This window comes from Rhinopithecus roxellana, chromosome 19 (assembly GCF_007565055.1).
Source record: "Rhinopithecus roxellana isolate Shanxi Qingling chromosome 19, ASM756505v1, whole genome shotgun sequence".
NCBI classification, from domain to species: Eukaryota; Metazoa; Chordata; class Mammalia; order Primates; family Cercopithecidae; genus Rhinopithecus; species Rhinopithecus roxellana.
This window is the reverse complement of record NC_044567.1, coordinates 49557058-49577057: the sequence shown is the minus strand read 5'-3', so window position 1 is coordinate 49577057 and position 20000 is coordinate 49557058. Positions and strand designations below refer to the sequence as shown.

The 20000-nt window shown below is 38.3% G+C and overlaps 1 protein-coding gene across 2 annotated transcripts in view; it reads left to right on the top strand.

The window, feature by feature from the left end:
* MYO1D (myosin ID) overlaps positions 1-20000 on the top strand; it is a 381175-nt gene that overhangs the window by 163115 nt on the left and 198060 nt on the right. The window contains exon 17 of one of the 2 annotated variants that reach the window (XM_030922987.1): positions 14368-14553. The exons of the other annotated variant lie outside the window; for it this stretch is intronic. Coding sequence (XP_030778847.1) covers positions 14368-14397 — 30 coding nt within the window. The 3' untranslated portion in view covers positions 14398-14553. Of the gene's footprint in view, positions 1-14367; positions 14554-20000 lie in introns of those variants that run through there. 2 annotated transcript variants of the gene reach the window in all.

Below are 20000 nucleotides of genomic sequence, written 5' to 3'. Positions count from 1 at the left end.
TTTCATATTTTTAGTAGAGATGGGGTTTCACCACGTTGGTCAGGCTGGTCTCAAACTCGTGACCTCGTGATCTGTGCACCTCAGCCTCCCAAAGTGCTGGGATTACAGGAATGAGCCACCACGCCTAGTCGCGTAAAGGACTTCTAAACCTTGTAATTAAAAAATGTTGCCAACATGTTTGAAATTGCCTCCTTCACCTATCGTTACCCACTCACCACCACTTGTCCGCAGTGTTGACTCAGTGCTTGTTAGTTGATGGTACTGTACCTGTCATCATTGTTCTGTGCAAGGCCCCTTCTCATTTCATTCACTCATTCATGTATTTCTTTTTATCCCCCATAACCTTTCCCATATCTTCCATATGAACTATTTTAATGCAAAAAATTGTAGAGCTGTATGAAAAATCATGTACCTCTGTGAGGATGTCCTTGGGATATATACCTAGGAGAAAAGTTGCTGGGTCATAGGGCATGTGTATAACTAATTGATATAAATAGTGCCAAGTTGTCGCGCATGAGCCAGTTTGCACCACCAACAGCTGTATATGAGGGTTACTGCATGCCATATCCCTACCACTATCTTCCAGCTACCTAAATTTTGTCAGATTAATAGAATGATATCTCATTGTTGTTTTACCTTGTATTTCTCTGATTACCTTTGAGTTTGATTATCTCATTAAATGCTTCTTTGCTTGCTGCATTTTCCTGTAAACTGTGTGTTCATATTCTTTGTCTATTTTTCTACTCGAGCCGGTACTTTCTTGTTGATTAGCAGAAATGCCTTCAATATTCCAAACATTAACTTCTTATTTACTTTAGACGTTATATATTCTCCTATTCTGTAAGCATTCTAATGAACTTTATCCATAAGATGCTTTGTTGGACCAATTTCTTAATTTTGACATAATCAGATTCTTCAATATTTTGCCTTATAGTTTGTGATTTGGAATTTTCTTTAAGAAGGCTTTTCATGACTCTCAGTCACAAAGATATTCTGTATTTTCTTCTATGAACTGTATGGTTTTACCTTTCACATTTAGGTCTTTAATTCATTTAGAATCCACCTACATATGTGGTTTTATATAGGAAACTAATTTTATTTTTCTCCATATGGTGAGAAAGTTTTCTCAATATCGTCTACTAAGCAATCTGTCCTTTTCCCATTGATTTGCAGTGCCACTTTTATTATATATTAAGTTCCTGTATGCAGATAGGAAATAGTTTTATTCACACTATCACACACACACACACACACACACACACACATACACACATACACACCCTGTCTCTGTGTACTCTATTCTGTTCCATTTTTCTATTTGCCTGTTTTTGCACTAATGCAACACAGCTTTTATTATAATATATATTAGTGTATTAGAGAGTTTATCTTTTCTACTTCTTTATTAAGGTTGATTAACTGATACACAGACCTTTATTCTGCAGTATACATTTTAATGTGCATAAGTTTATTAAATTCAATAATTTTTATTAGGATTGAACTGAATATAGATTAATTTGAAATGATTAACATTTCTACAATATTAAATCATCTATTAAGAGTGTAATATAGATTTACTTAAATCATCTTTGTTAAACTTTAGACTTAGGCCCTATGAATTCGTAGTTAATTCCTAGATACTTTATTATTTTTGTTGCTGGTGTGAATTTTTAAATTATATTCTCTACATGGCAATGTTAGTACAGAGAAATAATATTGACATATGTTGCTTTATCTAAATCTAGAATTAAACCTTTCTTGATTTATATTTGTTGATTCTGTTGGCTTTCCTAGGTAAACAATTATATCATGTATAAATAATGAGTTTTTTCTTCCAGTTGCCAAGATGTTTCTAAGTGTTGATTTCTTTTTATTTATTTTGCCTAGAACTCAGGAAAACATTTGGACTGGAATACTAAATTCTGTTTCATCCCAAAACATTTTCCTTCTATTAATTTTTTTAAATGTTGCTTTCATTGAGTTCTGTTTTATTTCTCAAGAATGCTTGTAAATTTTCATGTTGGATCTCTGTTTTCTGCCATAGTAAATTATTTTCAAGTATCTATTCTTCTCTGTCTTCAAGTCCTGGAATCCTTTCCCTTGGATCTTAAGTATTTACCTATAGGCTTGTTTTTAGGGGTTTTTGCCCCCACCCCAAGATCTGTTACTATGTCTTTTTTTCTTTCTACCTGTTCAAGAGATTGATTCGAGCTCAGAGTTAGGCTCTGAACCAGGGTGGCCATACCTCTCAGTTTGCTTAGGACAGTCCTGGTTTATGGCAATTGCCTGTTGTGACTATTAGTAGTACCCCTTTTACTCTCAAATTGTTCCAGTATGGAGAAACTACATAATCACTCTACCCTGGAACGCACTTTCTGTCTACATGGCACCTGGTAGATTCCTCTTTTTAAATCTACAGCGATAGTTTGTTTACTTCCTTCACAATTTCAGTGTCCCACAGACTTAAGTCTGGCAGCTCTGCTAGCCAAAGATGGGCCCGGCTCATACATAAAAAGATACACAAATTCCAGGTGTGCTACTAGGGCTGCAGCCACTAGGCTTCTTCCTTTCCTGGTTCTCTCTGACAGCCCTGTGCTTCTAGAAATGCTGAGTGCCATTACCAGTCCCTATCTCTGCTTTTTTTTCTAGTGAAAAATTAGTCTCTCTCTAGGAAAGAGATTCTAAAAGAGAAGGGACAATGGCTTCAAAAATTATCACATGTGCAGTGAAGGGAAAACTGTCCAGTCTTTTCTGTGAGACAGATCTCACATTTCTTCACCATAAGGCAGTGGAGTAGGGAATATAAGGGTCTCCTTCCCTATGCTCAAGGAGACCGTTGCAGGGTATCTTATGTGTGACCTACTGATTATGTTTTTTAGATCAACTCCACAGGCCATAAAATTAGAGGAAATTTCTCTGGGCTTTTGGGAATGGATCATCAGTCACCTAACCATGTGATGTGTGTTTTTACTTTTTCTGTATCCTTATAGAAATTTAATGGGAAGTTAGGAGAGACAGTATCAGGAACTGTTATTGTAAACAAAAATCTCCAACAATTGATTTTTATTTCCTTTTAAAATAAAAATAGCTGTACTGATTATATAAATAAATTATGCTCATTGTAAGAACAAATTTAAAACATACAAAAAATGTAAGGGAAAATGTGAAAAAGTCACCTAAAACCCCACCATCCAGAGGTAACATCATTAACATTGTGGTGGTCATCCTTTTTGATATCTTTCTGTGCATATAGACAAACATATATAATATAAACGAGATCATAGTTGATATGAGTGTATTTTTATGATCAACTTTCTCTTTTTTCTGCAATAATCTGTACTCTCTTTTTTCCCCACATTTACCCTCTCTGCCCACATTTCTTCTCACCCCTTATGTTGAGAGTCCTCAAGACTAACCCATTTTGATGATTCACTAAAAGGATTCACAGGACTCAGCATAGTGTTGTACTGATGAATAGAATTTATTACAGCAAGAGGATCAAAGCAAAATCAGCAAAGGGAAAAGGCATAAGGAGTGAGATCCAGAGGAAACCAGGAGCACACTTCCAAGAGTCTTCTCCCAGTAGAGTGGTACCAGATGCACTCAATTCCTCCAGCAGCGAGCTGTGTCAACACATGCCAAGTGTTGCCTACCAGGGGAGCTCCTTAGAGACTCAGTACTCAAAGTTTTTACTGGGAACTGGTCATTTAGGCACCTTCTACCTATCATGTACCAAAATTCCAGATTCTCAGAAGAGAAATCAGGTATTCAGCACAATTTACATTTTTTTTATAAACACAGTTTAAACACAATAAACCAATCTTATCACTTAGGGAATGTTTTGTATCAACATAGTGAACTGTTGACCAGCAAGTTCCCAGACACCAGCCAAGGACCTGTAGGGACCAGCCCCACAGGGTTGGTGGGTTTTTCTCCTTGTGTGTGGAGATGAGAGACTGTAGAAATGAAGACACAAGACAAATAAAAGACAGCTGGGCCCGGGGGACCACTACCACCAAGACACAGAGACCGATAGTGACCCCGAATGCCAGGCTATACTGATATTTATTGGATACAAAACAAAGGGGCAGGGTAAGGAGTGTGAGCCATCTCCAGTGATAGGTAATGTCATGTGGGTCACGTGTCCACTGGGCAGGGGGGCCCTTCCCTGCCTGGCAGCCGAGGCAGAGAGAGGGAGACAGCTTACACCATTATTTCTGCATATCACAGACTTTTAGTACTTTCACTAATTTTGCTACTGCTATCTAAAAGGCAGAGCCAGGTGTACAGGATGGAACATGAAAACAGACTAGTTAGTAGTGTGACCACTGAAGCACAACATCACAGGCAGATGGTTAGGCCTCCAGATAACTGTGGGTGGGCCTGACATTTAGTCAGGCCCTCCACAAGAGGTGGAGGAGTAGAGTCTTCTCCAAACTCCGCCGGGGAAAGGGAGACTCCCTTTCCTGGTCTGCTAAGTAGCGGGTGTTTTTCCTTGGCACTGACGCTACCACTAGACCATGGTCCGCTTGGCAATGGGCATCTTCCCAGACGCTGGCGTTACCGCTAGACCAAGGAGCCCTCTAGTGGCCCTGTCTGGGCGTAACAGAGGGCTCACACTCTTGTCTTCTAGTCCCTTCTCACTATGTCCCTTCAGCTCCTATCTCTGTATGGCCTGGTTTTTCCTAAGTTATAATTGTAGAGTAAGGATTATTATAATATTGGAATAAAGAGTAATTGCTGCAAACTAGTGATTAATGATATTCATATATAATCATGTCTGTGATCTAGATCTAGTATAACTCTTGTTTTATATATTTTATTATACTGGAACAGCTCGTGCCCTCGGTCTCTTGCCTTGGCACCTGGGTGGCTTGCCACCCACAAGGACCAACCTTGCAAGCAGACCACTGTAAGCATAGTAGTCTCAGGCCTGCTATGTAAACTCTTTTCTGGGAACCCCCATAGTTTTCCCTAAACTTTAATAGATATATTTATACATGTAGCCTTCCATACTGGTGCATTCATTTCTATGCACTGGATTCCCAGAAGTGAGATTGTTAAGTGAAGAGTATATATGGTTTTAATCTTAAGAAATCATATTTCAACCCACAATGCAAGTGAACTCTTTTCTCTAAATTTTTTACCACAGTGGCTTTTACCAGGCTGTTTAATTTTTTCCATTCTGATCAGTAAGAGATGATACCTTATTTCTACATTTTTTAATTTCCATGACTACCCTTGAGTGTGTGCTTATTGACTTTTTGGATTGCCTCTTGTTACTTATATTCTTGGCCCATTTTTATATTGGGTTGTTCATCTTTTTCCTATGAATTTGTGGGAGCTATCTGTATATAATATGCATTAATATTATGTATCACAGTTAATTTTTTAGAGTTGTCATTTGACTCTGTTCATGTAAACTCTTCCATGTGAAAATATTCACTCTTAATATAATGAAATTTGTCTTCTTTTTCTTTATAGCAGCTGGGTTTCTTCTAAAAAAATTAATAGATCTGGGGGGCTGGGCGCAGTGGCTCACACCTGTAATCCCAGCACTTTGGGAGGCCAAGGTGGGTGGATCATGAGGTCAGGAGATCAAGACCATCCTAGCTAACACAGTGAAACCTCGTCTCTACTAAAAATACAAAAAATTAGCCAGGCGTGGTGGTGGGCGCCTGTAGTCCCAGCTACTCGGAAGGCTGAGGCAGGAAAATGGCGTGAACTCGGGAGGCGGACCTTGCAGTGAACTGAGATCCGGCCGCAGAGTGAGGCTCCATCTTAAAAAATATATATATATAGATAGATAGATAGATCTGGAATTTATTTTTGTACATGATTTTGTTCCAGGTGAATAACTAAATGTTTTAATTTTGTTTATTTAAACATTTCTCTTTTTTCCACTAAATTGAAATTTCACCTTTGTTCAGTGTTAATCTTTCATACATTCATGAATGTATTTCAGGACTCACCATTTTATTCTACAGTCAATTCCTATGACAATACCATGCTGTTTTTGTTATAGTACAGCATAATAGATTTTAATATCTGAGAACCTGGCTTTAGGTGTATTTTCATACCTTTTCTGTGCCTTAATAGAGATTTAGGCTAAGTGCGGTGGCTCATGCCTGTAATCCCAGCAATTTGGGAGGCTGAGGTGGGCAGATCACTTGAGGCCAGGAGTTGGAAACCAGCCTGGCCAACTATGGCAAAACCCCATCTCTACTAAAAATACAAAAATTAACCGGGTGTGGTAGCATGCACCTATAATCCCAGCTACTCAGGAGGCTGAAGAACAAGAATTGCTTGAATCAGAGGGAGAAGTTGCAGTGACCCAAGATTGTGCCACTGCACTCCAGCCTGGATGACAGACTGAGACTCCATCTCAAAAAAAAAAAAAAAATTAGAGATGTATTGGTAAAGTTGTAGAAGGCACAGTCAAAAATGTTGATTGTATTAGTCTGGTCTCATGCTGCTAATAAAGACATACCCAAGACTGGGTAATTTATAAAGGAAAGAGGTTTAATTAACTCACAGTTCCACGTGACTGGGGAGGCCTCACAATCATGGCAGGTGAAAAGCATGTCTTAACATGGTGGCCGGCAAAGAGAGAGATGAGAGGCAAGTGAAACAGATTTTCTCTTATAAAACCATCAGATCTCGTGAGACTTATTCACTACCATGAGAACAGTGTGGGGGAAACTGCACCCATGATTCAATTACCTCCCACCAGGTCCCTCCCAGAACATGTGGGAATTATGGGAGCTACAATTCAAGATGAGATTTGGGTGGGGACACAGCCAAACCATATCATTAACTAAAACAAGAACCTCCAAAAGTTGTCGTTCTTAGAGAGATACAAACTGTGTTACTTTCCGATGCATAAAAAAATGTATAGTCTTCCCCTATCATAATCTAAACCGTTAACTACTCAGTATCAAGAATTACAGATAATTGGCCGGGTGCAATGGCTCACACCTGTAATCCCAGCACTTTGGGAGGCTGAGGTGAGCAGATCACAAGGTCAGGAGATGGAGACCATCCTGGCTGACATGGTGAAACCCCGTCTCTACTAAAAAAATACAAAAAATTAGCCGAGTGTAGTGGCGGGCACCTGTAGTCCCAGCTACTGGGGAGACTGAGATAGGAGAATGGCGTGAACCCGGGAGGTGGAGCTTGCAGTGAGCCAAGATGGCACCACGGCACTCCAGCCTGGGCGACAGAGCGAGAGTCTGCCTCAAAAAAAAGAAAAAAAAAAGAATTACCGATAATCTGTTTAGTGCATATTGTTTCTCTTAGTATACAGTCAACCCTCTGTATATGCAGGTTTTGCATCCTGTGAATATTGTATTTTCTATCTGCATTGGGGTGAAAAACACCTCTGTGTAAGTGGACCCACACAGTTCAAACCTGAGGTATTTAAGGGTCAACTGTACTCAGTCGTGTGCTTGATATTGTAAGGAATTTGTGAAATGAGTAGAAAGATCTTTTTTTAAAAGAAATAACCATCTAGATTGCAAAGACTTAGTGATTTTATAGTGGATAAGTTATAGCAATACAAGTTCATGTCGAAAAATGAAAAAATACAATTTTATATTACTTAAAATGTTATTTTATATTAAATGCAAATTTAAATTGTTATATCACTGTTGTGTAATACTTTCTTGTTACATCTTTACCTCTCTACACATTTATTGCATATTTGTAATAAAATAGCTGACTTAGTCCTTCATAGGATTCCTCAATCTACATTTCTTCAATCAGTCTACTATTACTGGGCATTTAGGCATTTCCAATTCTTCACTCTCACAGGTCTCATTGCATTGCACATCCCTGTTTACCTAGAGCGGTGCTTGACAAATACTAACAATTCAGTAAATGTTAGCTGCTGTTATTACTACTAGTGCTGCTACTACTACCATTGACTATTTCTAAATGTCCTTGATTATTTTGTTGGAATAAATTCTCAGACACAAAATTGTTGATTTAAAAGATGTACACTTTTAAGATTTTCTATACCCATTTTCAAATGGCCCCTAGAAAGATTGTACCAATTTATGCTCCCACCAACTAATGTGTGAAGGAGTTTGTCTCGCTGATGCACTATTTTCATTTTTTAAAACACTCTTTGTGAATGACTCAAAACCGGAATATTTTGTCTGAATATTGAAAAATGTATTTTATAAAAAGCCCCAGTTATACTATATCCATTAAAAGAAATAAATCAATGTAGCCAGTGAGATTTTTATAAAGGTCATTCTTCTCTATCTTTCATAATGCACATTTGATTCATTTACCCACATACCCTCTACATTTGCGTTTGTGTGTGTGTTCCTTATTTCACATTTAAATGAGAAATCACTAAGATGGTATTTCTAGAAGGCACTGAAGAAACTATATAAGTTTTCAAAATTACAGCTTTAAGAAAGGAAGTGCTAAGAAATCAGTAAAGTATGTTGTCATTTCAGCAGCAAACACACGGATGGAGCTGAGTTGAAGTATACAGTGATTTAGCGTATTATGAGATAAGTCTGTTCACGTTGATTTTGTTATTTTAGCCTTTTTTCTTCTTCAGCCTGGCCCTTTCTGGTTTGGGATTTATCATTCATCTTCTATGTGTCATATTCATTAATGCCCAGAAAATAGGACACTTATTTGTTACATGGTTGGGGAAATCCTGAAAGAAGACTGTAGTTTTAACTTTAACTAATAATTAACAATTAGCTGATTTTTAATGAAAACAGTGTACCAAATGCATAACGGAGATTTATAATCCTCTAATATTCTGTAACCATTCAGACTAAAATGTTTTGTTGTCTTGGAAGAGGAATGGGATATGAAAGCCTTCAAAAAACTTCCTTTCTTTTTTGGTAGATACATAGTTTATATTTATGTTCTCATTCTAGGGAATCATAGGGCAAGATCAAAATTGTCGATAGCCAGGCACTGTAGCAGGCATCTGTAATCTCACCTACCCAGGAGGCTAAGGCAGGAGGATCACTTCAGCCCAGGAGTTCAATACCACCCTTGGCAACACAGCAAGACCCCTATCTCAAAAAAAAACAAGCAAAAGGGATCAAAATTGATATATAAAGTTGTGTTAAGAATGGATTCTCAAAGGGAGATAGAAAAGAATTGAGAAAGTTTGTTTTTTTGTCTATTAACAACAAATTTGGACAGGTAGATAAATTGGAGGAATAGATTTCTTGACCCAACTATATATAACACAAATAGGTGCCTTTGTGAATTGTGTTTATTTGGGGAAATTGGCCCTTTTTTAAAGGGTATCTATAATTAATTATAGACAGAGATCTTAATTGCTCACTGTGTTACATAGTCAGACCATTTCAGATTGCATAGCTTTGATTGTAGCTCTAGAAATAGAATCAGCTCCTCCAGTGTAGTTAAGAGGGCAAGGCCCTTCCTCTGTCACTCACTGAAAGCTACTAAACATATAAATTATTTCTCAAAATGGTAACATCTTAAGACTCTAATCATTTTCCTCTGAGCAATTTGTAGGTAACTTAGCATCACAGTTACAGCTTATGAATTCTACAGCAGCAAGAACTGTCAACTCTTTGGAAATTTAAATTATGCTGCCCCTTACCTGCTCCACATTCCATGCTATGAGTTTTCCAGTTTTTTTTCAGGCCTAAATGTGACTCACAGTTTGTAGCATCCATGATACAGTGAACTGTGGGGTCCACAGTCAAGCTTGAATTTGAAGTCAGTTGGCAGTCTTCCATTGTACTTGTGTGAAACTACAGACATGTCTTTACAGGAAATAATAGAAATCCTTGCTGTAAATATTCAGATGCATTCAGTCCCAAGAATTTATTGGTGCTTATCTGGTAGACTCCTAATTAGAGGATGATAGTAATTTGATTATTAAATCATTGCAAAATTGATGCAATTCCAAAAGCAGAATAGCAGTGGGGGGCGAGGAGGGACAAAGGAATGAGTGGAGAAGAAAGTCTATGGAAAGACATGAAAGAGAAAAAGATATGAAAAAGATAAAGCCAAGAACAGGGGGAAAAAAAGCCTCAAGCTAGTGAAATAAAATATTCAAGATATAGGCTAAAATTATATGATTGTTTCTAATTTTATGTGGAATTCAAGGTGGAATTATAGGGTAGTTAGGGATCTTTTCTTAATTCAAAATAATAAACATTTGGCCTTCCCCTAGCAAACTAATATTATGAAAATATTATTCAAAAATAGGGCTATGTGATTTTATCAATAAATCAGTGCATGCATAATGTGTATACAAATAGCAGGCACACCATGTACGTATATGCACACAAGTATAATAGTGGGAAAGGAAAAACAGAAGCATGTAAAACTCAGCATCGTTTTCATGCTGGTTCATGGGAAAATTTTTTTCTGTTCTTATATCAGGATTAGCTGTACTTCTCCCAGGCCACTGTCCTCAAACTGGTAGTCGTATTATGGGGAGGACCCAGGCTGCTGCGTAGCCTCCTTGTGAGCTTTCCTTAAGCAGTGATGTTAGACAGCCTTGAAGTATTCCTGCACTTAATGGAAATGTTTCTAGTGGTTTCTACTTTTGATCGATACTGGTTGACATAGATACAGTTGAACATGCAAACATGCTAAGGTAGTCATCTATTCGAATTGTGTTAACAGTACTGTACTTTGGCAGGGCATGGGGGCTCACGCCTGTAATCCTAGCACTTTGGGAAGCCGAAGCTGGAGTATTACCTGAGGCCAGGAGTTCGAGACCAGCCTGGGCAACATAGCGAAACCCCATCTCTACTTAAATAAAAATAAAATATTAACTGAGCATAGTGGAGCACACCTGTAGTCCCAGCGACTCAGAAGACTGAGGCAGGAAGATCACTTGAGCCCAGGAGTTCTAGGCTATGGTAAGACATGATTGCACCACTGAATTTCAGCCTAGGTGACAGAGTGTGAGCCTGTCTCTAAAAAAAAAATGAATTAAGTTTTAAAAAGAGTAATGTACCTTAAAAATCAAGAATAGATGAATTATGTCAAATTACTTTTCAACAGATATCAGGATGCTCATGTCATTTTTTTCTCTTGAATTATCAGTACAAAGAATTCTAACCAATTTGATAGCAGTATGATGTTTGCCTAACAAGATAAAATGGACACTTCTCCTTTTTGGTCTGTATTTTGGAACAGTCTAGCCTTGGAGTTATCTGTTGAGGTTAAACTCCCTTGTGAAGCCATCTGGAAGGGGGTGTTTGTTGGAGCGTAACTCTTCAGCAACTTACTCTAGTTCTTTGTGATAATTGATCTGTTTTTATTTTGTGGGATTAGTTTTGGTAATTTATATTTTCCTAGAAAATCATTCAGATTCTCTAATTTAATTGAACAGAATTAAACAAAGTAGTCTCTTACATTTCTTGAATCTGTAGTCATTCCCTCTTACCATTTCTTGTTTTGTGAATTTAATTTATGCTTATTATCTTTTTTCTTCATCAACTTTAGTGAATGAATAGTATTGTATTATTTTTTCCTCAGAAAATCAGCTCTGATTTATTTATTCTACCATTTCCTTTTTCTTTTCTTTCTTTTTTTTTTTTTTTGAGATGGAGTATCATCACTCTGTCATCCAGGCTGGAGTGCAATGGTGTGATCACAGCTCACTGCAACCTCCACCTCCCAGGTTCAAGCGATTCTCCTGCCTCAGCCTCCCAAGTAGCTGGGATTACAGGCGCACACCACCATACCTGGCTAATTTTTGTATTTTTAGTAGAGACAGGGTTTCACCATGTTGGCCAGGCTGGTCTCGAACTCCTGACCTCAAGTGATCCACCCGCTTTGGCCTCCCAAAGTGCTGGGATTACAAGCATGAGCCACCGTGTCCGGCCCATTTTCTTATTTCTAATTTATTAATTTTTTTCTTTTATCAATTCCTCCCCTTTTTGGAATATAAAGAGCAGAGGCAATCAATTTATCTTTCTCCAACTTCTGGAATTGAATACTTCGTTCAGTTTTTTCTTTCATATTTATTAGTAATGAACTATGAAATTTGTTGTGGATCTGCTTCTACTGTATCTGTATCAGGGGCTCCCAACCTTTGTGCCACAGACTGGTACTGGTTTGTGGCCTGTTAGGAACTGGGCCCCACAGCAGGAGATGAGCGGAGGGCAAGCAAGCTCCGCGTCCTGTCAGATGAGCAGCGGCATTAGATTCTCATGGAGCAGGAAGGAACCCTGTTGTGTGTGAAATGCCCATGCAAGGGATCTAGGTTGTACACTCCTTATGAGAATATGATGCCTGATGATCTGGTGGAACAGTTTCATCCCAAAACCATCCCCTACCACCTCCCAGTCCATAGAAAAATTGTCTTCCATGAAACTGGTCCTTGGTGCCAAAAAAGTTGGAGACTGCTGATCTGTAGGACCTGATATATTATTATTTAATTATTTTTTATGTTTAGATTTTCTTTTTCCCTAAAAGTTGTTTTAAAAATTTTTTAAAAATCATTTCCAGGTGATAAATGTTTTGTGTATGTATTTTCTTTCATTTTCTAATTTTGTTCTTAATTTTTAGTTTTACTGCTTTGTGATCACAGAATGTTAAATGTTCCGTTTCTACTTTCTGGAATTTATTGAGGTTTACTTTAGGGCCTGGTATACAGTGATTTTTTTGTGAGTATAATGTGAAATAAGGTGTATGTTCTTTTTTAATATTTTTATTATGGAAAATTGCAAATATTCACAAAAATAGGAAGAACAGTTTGATGAATCTCCATGTTTCCATCACCCAGTTTCAACAATTAACAATATTTTGTCATTCTTTCTTTATCTAATACCCACCTCATGCTTTTATGTGTGTTTGTTTTGATTTGGTTGAAGTTTTTAAAGAACATCCCAGATATCTTTTGTCACCCTTAAATACCAATCTACAGATAAGGACTTTATAGATAAGGACTTCATACTGTTATCATACCATATAAAATTAATAATCCCTAGTTTCTGTTCATTGTTCCCAGTTGACTGGAAACTGTCTTTTCACAGATGGTTAGGGATAGGCGTGGCCACCCCGAGAGCTGAGGCAGGAATGAGAAAGGAGCACACTCATCTTTATCAAAGGGCAACGTCAACACCTAAGGCAGGGAGTGGTTCCTGGCAGTCTCACAGTTATCTCTGTCATTTGGGGGTTTTGTTCCCATGTATTTCAGAAACTTGATATGTAATATTAATTATGATTTTCAGTGACGTATCATTTCATCTTTAAAAATTGCATGTTTTAAAGGCGGCTTATGGGCCGGGCACGGTGGCTCATGCCTGTAATCCCAGCACTTATTTGGAGGACAAGGCAGGCAGATGACGAGGTCAGGAGTTCAAGACCAGCCTGGCCAACATGGTGAAACCCCATCTCTACTAAAAATACAAAAATTAGCCAGGCGTGGTGACGTACGCCTGTAATCCCAGCTATTCGGAAGGCTGAGGCAGGAGAATTGCTTGAACCCAGGAGACGGAGGTTGCAATGAGCCAAGATGGCACCACTGCACTCCAACCTGGGCAACAGAGCAAGACTCATCTTGGAAAAAGAATAAAAATTAAAATAAATGTGGCTTATGTATGACGAGAACTGGCCTGGTTGGTTTGTCTTAATTAACAATTTTATATTATTTATATGTTCTTATATTTATTTGTTAAATTTGCATTTTGCATTTTTTATTATTGGATTATATTATGGCTTTAGCTCCCTTATCACAAGAAAGATCTTGTGAAGGACTAAAAGTGGCTCATTAAAGCATAAACATATAATGAAAATAGTAAATTATGAAACTGAGAATAATGTAATAACTGTTAATTATAGGTAGAATCAAAGGTTAATACAGTGTAATCATTTTCACCGAGTATAATAATTTTGTAAACCAGCCAAAAGAAAAAGTGTGAATAGAATCGTTATCTGAAAATTGGATTTTATTGGTTTTGTCATTCATTTGCCTAATGTTTTATTTGTTAGGAAACTGTCAGGTAGAGACATTAAGCCATGGGGGCTTTCATATGATTTCTAAACAAAGCACTCTGACTTCTTTGTAAAACCAATCAAGTGTTTTATTTCTAAGACTAAAAGCAAAATAATTATTTCTCATATAAAATTGATGATTTTTGTCCTTAAAAAAAAAAAAAAAGAAAGGAGGAAAGGAAGGGAGGGAAGGGGAGGGGAAGGAAGGGGAGGGGAGGGGAGGGAAGGGAAGGGAAGGGAAAAGAAAAGAGAAAAGAAAGAAAACACAAAACCTACTAATATGGTAGCTAATATTTCCTGAGTGATAGGCACTATTCTGGTTGCTTTACAATTCTCGTTATTTAACTAAGTCATTACCAAGAACCTTGTGAATGAGTGTCAATTATTATTTCCATTTAATAGATGAGGAAGCTAAAGCTACTGAGTGGTTAAGGACCTTGACAGAGGCCAAACACGGTAAACACCAGAGCTGGGATTTGAACCTAAGAGGCCTGCTTCCCACACACACTCTTTTGACTGCTGTACACTTTTGTACCATAGTGGCATCATTTGAGAAACAGCTATGAATCACACTATTGAAAAGTTTGAAAAACTAGTCACAAAGGTGATCCGTTCAGAGGATGTCCTCAAAGGTGATGTGCATCGTGCTCACAAAGAAAGCAGAATGCAGTTTGCAAAACGGCTTTATTCAATAGCCTTGGTAAACTGATAATGTCTTCTGAGTTCTTCACTGTCAAGTGTGTGGACTAAGATACAGTAACACCATTGGAAAAAAACCCTGATGTTGAAGTATGAATCAGCTCTTGACATATGTATAGTAACAAAAAGGGATTGATGACTTTTTTTTTTTTTTTTAACTGAAAATACGTGCTCCAGGAGAAGAGATTTTTGTTTGTTTTGGAAAAAGTGACTTTTGAGCTATGGGTAGGTTGGGAAAGGTGCATTTACAAAGCGACCAACAAAGCATGAGCTGAAACAGGAAGCTGGGGTATGCTACTGTGCAATGAAAGAGGTTGCCTGCCCCCACTGCTAGTCCCTTCATTGCTTTATTGATGGGGAATATTTATGGTCAAAAATATGCTGCTTGATCTTGACTGAGTGTTGAAAGAAACAAAAGCATACCTTTGATTGAATGGTGGCCATTGACTCCCTATTTTTCCGATATGCTGTGAGAAGAAATGGGTAGCATTTACAACACTGTGACGTGTGGCTATGCAGGAAAATGTGTTCACATGCATTTTAAAATGAGTAATAAATGTGGATTTGTTCATTCATTGCTGAATGGAAACAAGAAAATGAACAAGACAAAGCTCCATCCAGAAGCTGACAACCCAGCCAGGGGGGAGATGTGTTAGCACCCAAATCAGTGAAATGGAGTAATTATGAGGCCCTAGGGTAGGCATTGACTGCCAGAGGGGCTCAGAGAACAAGGCACCTACCTGAGCTGGGGAGAGGACACTTCCTGGAAGAAGTTTGCCAAAATCTTAATTAACTCTGTTAGATTCACATCTTACTTGAAAACACATTAACAGGGAGGACAGATCTTAATCTGTATTTCATAAACCATTTATACAGATTGAGTTCATTAGAGCTGGAACTTGACGTTATAGTGGGTTAACTGTCACTAAAGCTAGTGGGTAAAATGGACTTCCTTTGACAAATATAGAGAGCAAAGTTCTCTACAAAAATATTCAAACAAATATTGTTTTCTATAACAAACATAGACTAGTCTTGGTCTTTGGAATTACTAAAACAGCGTTTCCATATTACAGGAAAGTGCTTGCCCTGCATAGCACACAGCCAAATGGGTAACTAGCAAGCAAACACACGTGGCAGCAGTGCCACATAGAAGGACAGAATTAAACTTAGAATAACTTGAATTTTATAACAGGTATATAAATATTTACTAACCTTTTCCTTATTTATCTAACAAGATGTAAAGAGCTAGCTCAGGACTTGTCTTCTCAAAGCACCTGGATCAACAAGCTCCCATTCTGTCAAGGTTCTTCATTACTAACTACTAGTTGAGCTTGGCAGCCTCTGATTTGGTTATACTTTTTTTATGATGGTATATAACGTTCTGTTTCCACATTATACTGTGCATAGTCTTCTGCACCTTGTTTTTTTTTTTCCACTGAGAATAATGTTTTTAAAATTTTTATAGGTCCATAAGTGTACTAATAGCTTATTTACTTTTGCTTATGTTATTTTACTATTAAATAGTCACCGTTTATTTAATTTTCTAATAATAGTCAGTTTTTCCATTTTTTGTCATTCTATGAAGTGCCACAGTGAACATTTTTGTACATGTCCTCTTGTCTGCAAGTGAATAGGTCTCCAAAGAGCTTACCTTAGAAAATTCTACAAAATGCAACAATATGCAAGCACACATTCCATTAGCTATCATAGTGATGATGTCATCACATGTGATATAGTCTCTGGAAAATTCTATCATAGGCTGAGAGGGTGAGAATTTAAAAGGCAAATAACCTGCTGGTATTCTTACAAAATTAGTTTTTATCTTGAAAATCCCCTAAAAGGAAAGGGTCTCACAGTGCTCAGGGTTCCCCGACCACACTTTGAGAACTACTACTCTTGGGTATATACCCCAGATTGCAAATGCTAGGTTGTAGAGTCTGCACATTTTTAAGTTCACTAAAGTTTGCCCAGTTGCTTTCCAAAATAATTGCACCAGTTTATGCTCACCAAGAAATGTATGAAAGCTTTTATTCTTCTACATCCTTATCAACAATTCACATTTGCAGATTTTTAAATTTTGGCCAATCAAATTTTGATTCCTGAATATGACCTTTACTTTCTTACAAGCTCAGCTGTGCATGGGGGTGTTTGTTACATTGTTGTGGTAATAGGGATATCAAGTAACCTATTCTTCTACCTTCTTGCCATACTCAGTGGAAATCCTACTGGAAATTTTAGAGAGAAGTGGTGTGGTCAGTTTGTGAGTGTTAAATAGATCTGTGTCAAGGAAACATTAGAAGTCAATAAGACAAGGAAGGATGGCCAATTAAGAGCCTGTTGCTGTAATCTAAGGCAGGGGTCCCCAGTCCCCGGGTGGCAGACTGGTACTGGACTGTGGCCTGTTAGGAACCAGGCCTCACAGCGGGAGGTGGGCGGCACGTGAGCAAACCTTACCACCTGAGCTCCGCCTCCTGTCAGATCAGTGGCTCATTGGATTCTCATAGGAGCATGAACCCTATTGTGAACTGTGCATGCAAGGGATCTAGGCTATGCACTCTTTATAAGAATCTAACTAATGCCTGATGATCTGAGGTAGAACAGTTTCATCCTGAAACCACCCCACCCCTGCCACCCTGGTCCATGGAAAAATTGTCTTCCACGAAATTGGTCCCTGATGCCAAAAAGGTTTGGAACCACTGATCTAGGGGAAAGCTGATGAGAACCTAAATTGCAGCAGTGGTAGGTAAGATGCAGAAAAATGTGAGAAATATTTAGGAGACCATGAAATAATTAGCAGACCATGATAGTTGTTGGACAGGAGATTGATGAAAGGCAGGAATCAGTGATTCCCAGGTTTCCACCTTAGAGTCCTGGATAGCTGGTATCACTGACAACTGAGATAGAGGTAGAAGGTACAGAAGCAGGGGCATATCTGGAAGATGGTAATAGTGTGGGGCATGATGTAGTCGAGGTGCCTATGAGACGTTCAAGTAGAGCTGACCAGCAAGCAGTTGGATATATGAGTCAGAGAAACAAAGGAGGTAGCAAATTTTAAATAAGAAGAAACAGTCAACAGCATCAGACATCATAGATATGTCCAACACCATAGCAGCTGAAAGGTGCTCACCTAGTCTGGCAATTAGTAGGTCATTGATTTATTAATAACCAGCATGTTAAAGTTGGTCAGGATGAGCTCAGAGTGTAGAAGAAAAACCAGGTACCAAATTCCTTCAGTGAGGAAACAAAAGTGTTTTGAACATGTATTGGTGAATCATGGAAATGAAAATAGGTATAGGAAAAAGGTGTTCCTGGCCTGGCGCGGTGGCTCAAGCCTGTAATCCCAGCACTTTGGGAGGCCGAGACGGGCGGATCACGAGGTCAGGAGATCGACACCATCCTGGCGAACACGGTGAAACCCCGTCTCTACTAAAAAATACAAAAAACTAGCCGGGCGAGGTGGCGGGCGCCTGTAGTCCCAGCTACTCGGGAGGCTGAGGCAGGAGAATGGCGTGAACCCGGGAGGCGGAGCTTGCAGTGAGCTGAGATCCGGCCATTGCACTCCAGCCTGGGCGACAGAGCAAGACTCCGTCTCAAAAAAAAAAAAAAAAAAAAAAAAAAAAGGAAAAAGGTGTTCCTAATGAAGAAACCAAGAAGCATTAATTTTCCATAAGACATTTAGTAAATGTTGAAACATTGAAGACTTACCCCTGCATATATTACTAAGCAGCACTATTAGAATAGCATTACTATGTACAAGTCATTGAACTTACTATGGTGAAAAAAATCTCAGTTGATTTATAATATAAACCTATAACTGGTCCATTTAGTATTTAACATATTGGCAAATGTAAAGCCCTTTTAGAACAGCAAAAGTGCTTCAGCACAAATTTAACATTGAAGCAACAGTACATTCCCCCCCACCTGGCCCCACTCCTTTTTTCTCTTCGCACTTACTTGATGAATAAAACGATAAAAGCATATTTGGAAAATAATGGTGACATGTCAAAAATAATTTGTTTCTTATTTATCTCCTCTCAGACACTGCCAATAAGAAACCATTGCCACCCCATCCCCAGCCTACTCTGCTGTAAATTGGAAGCAGATGATTTGCTCTCCTGAAAGAGCAGCAAATCCGTTGCCTGGGTGATATCTCATTACTAAGGCAACCAATTTGGCGCATCAGTGTGAATCTCAATTTTAAAATGTAATTATGCCAAGAGATGTACATGTGCTTGAGGTTTACTTAAAAGAAATCTGTTCGCCTTTGCAAGGAAAACATTTCCTATGTTAGGTGAAAAAAGGGGAAATACTGCTTTTATTCTTTGCTAGCTAAAATACACCTTTCAGTTGAGCCCCCACTATGTTTAGTAAAACAGCTTGCATTGATTTCTCCCTCACCACTTTTTTTTTGTTTTGTTTTAACTTGAGGTGTTCCCTTTCCAAGACACTTCTCTCTTGAGACTCGTCACTCATAACCCAACAGATGTTGTCTCCATGACGACACTTTCTGGCCCCTATAGGTTGTGGTAGGAAAAAAAGGAAGGAAAAAAAAATGGCTACATTTTCGTTTCACTTTTCTTTTTTAATTGCTACAAGCTCAAGAGATTTGACTCTTTGTAAGGAATTAATTAATGAAGGGGAAGTCATTTTGTGAATAGATGCTTACATTAAATTACAAAACTTCTGAACAATTTAATGAGAATTGCTATCCCAACCTCAAATGAAAGGTCTTATAGATAAGATGTATACAATCAAAAGCTTGTCTGGAGGAAGACTGTATTACAGAGGTAGCTGACGATGCGCACAGCCAAGCCAAGTAAAATCCCACTGAATTACTGCTGAGCAATTATTTTTCTCTTCCTTGCCAACAATAAAACATTTGTTTAAAAATAAAAAGGGCATATTTTGATGGAGGGAGTATTTAATTATCAACCTTATTAAAGAATGCCTATTAAATCATGAAATCCTTGCAGCTCATTAAGTTTCCCGTTTGCTACAGATGCCAGGAAGCTCAAGGCTCAGATTTATATGTAAATCCAGGAACCATCCTCAGTTTGGGAGTTTCAGTGGAACTGACTCCCTTTCCTTCCTACAACCCTGCCCCTGTTGCCCAGCTGTCCTTTCATTCTTACTTTGGTAATTCAGTTGTCTGTATACCTTTCTGTGTAAGTTCCCTCTAATCCTTTGAAAAAATAATTAGGGGCCGGGCGCAGTGGCTCACGCCTGTAATCCCAGCACTTTGGGAGGCTGAGGCAGGCGGATCACGAGGTCAGGAGATCGAGACCATCCTGGCTAACACAGTGAAACCCCATCTCTACTAAAAATACAAAAATTAG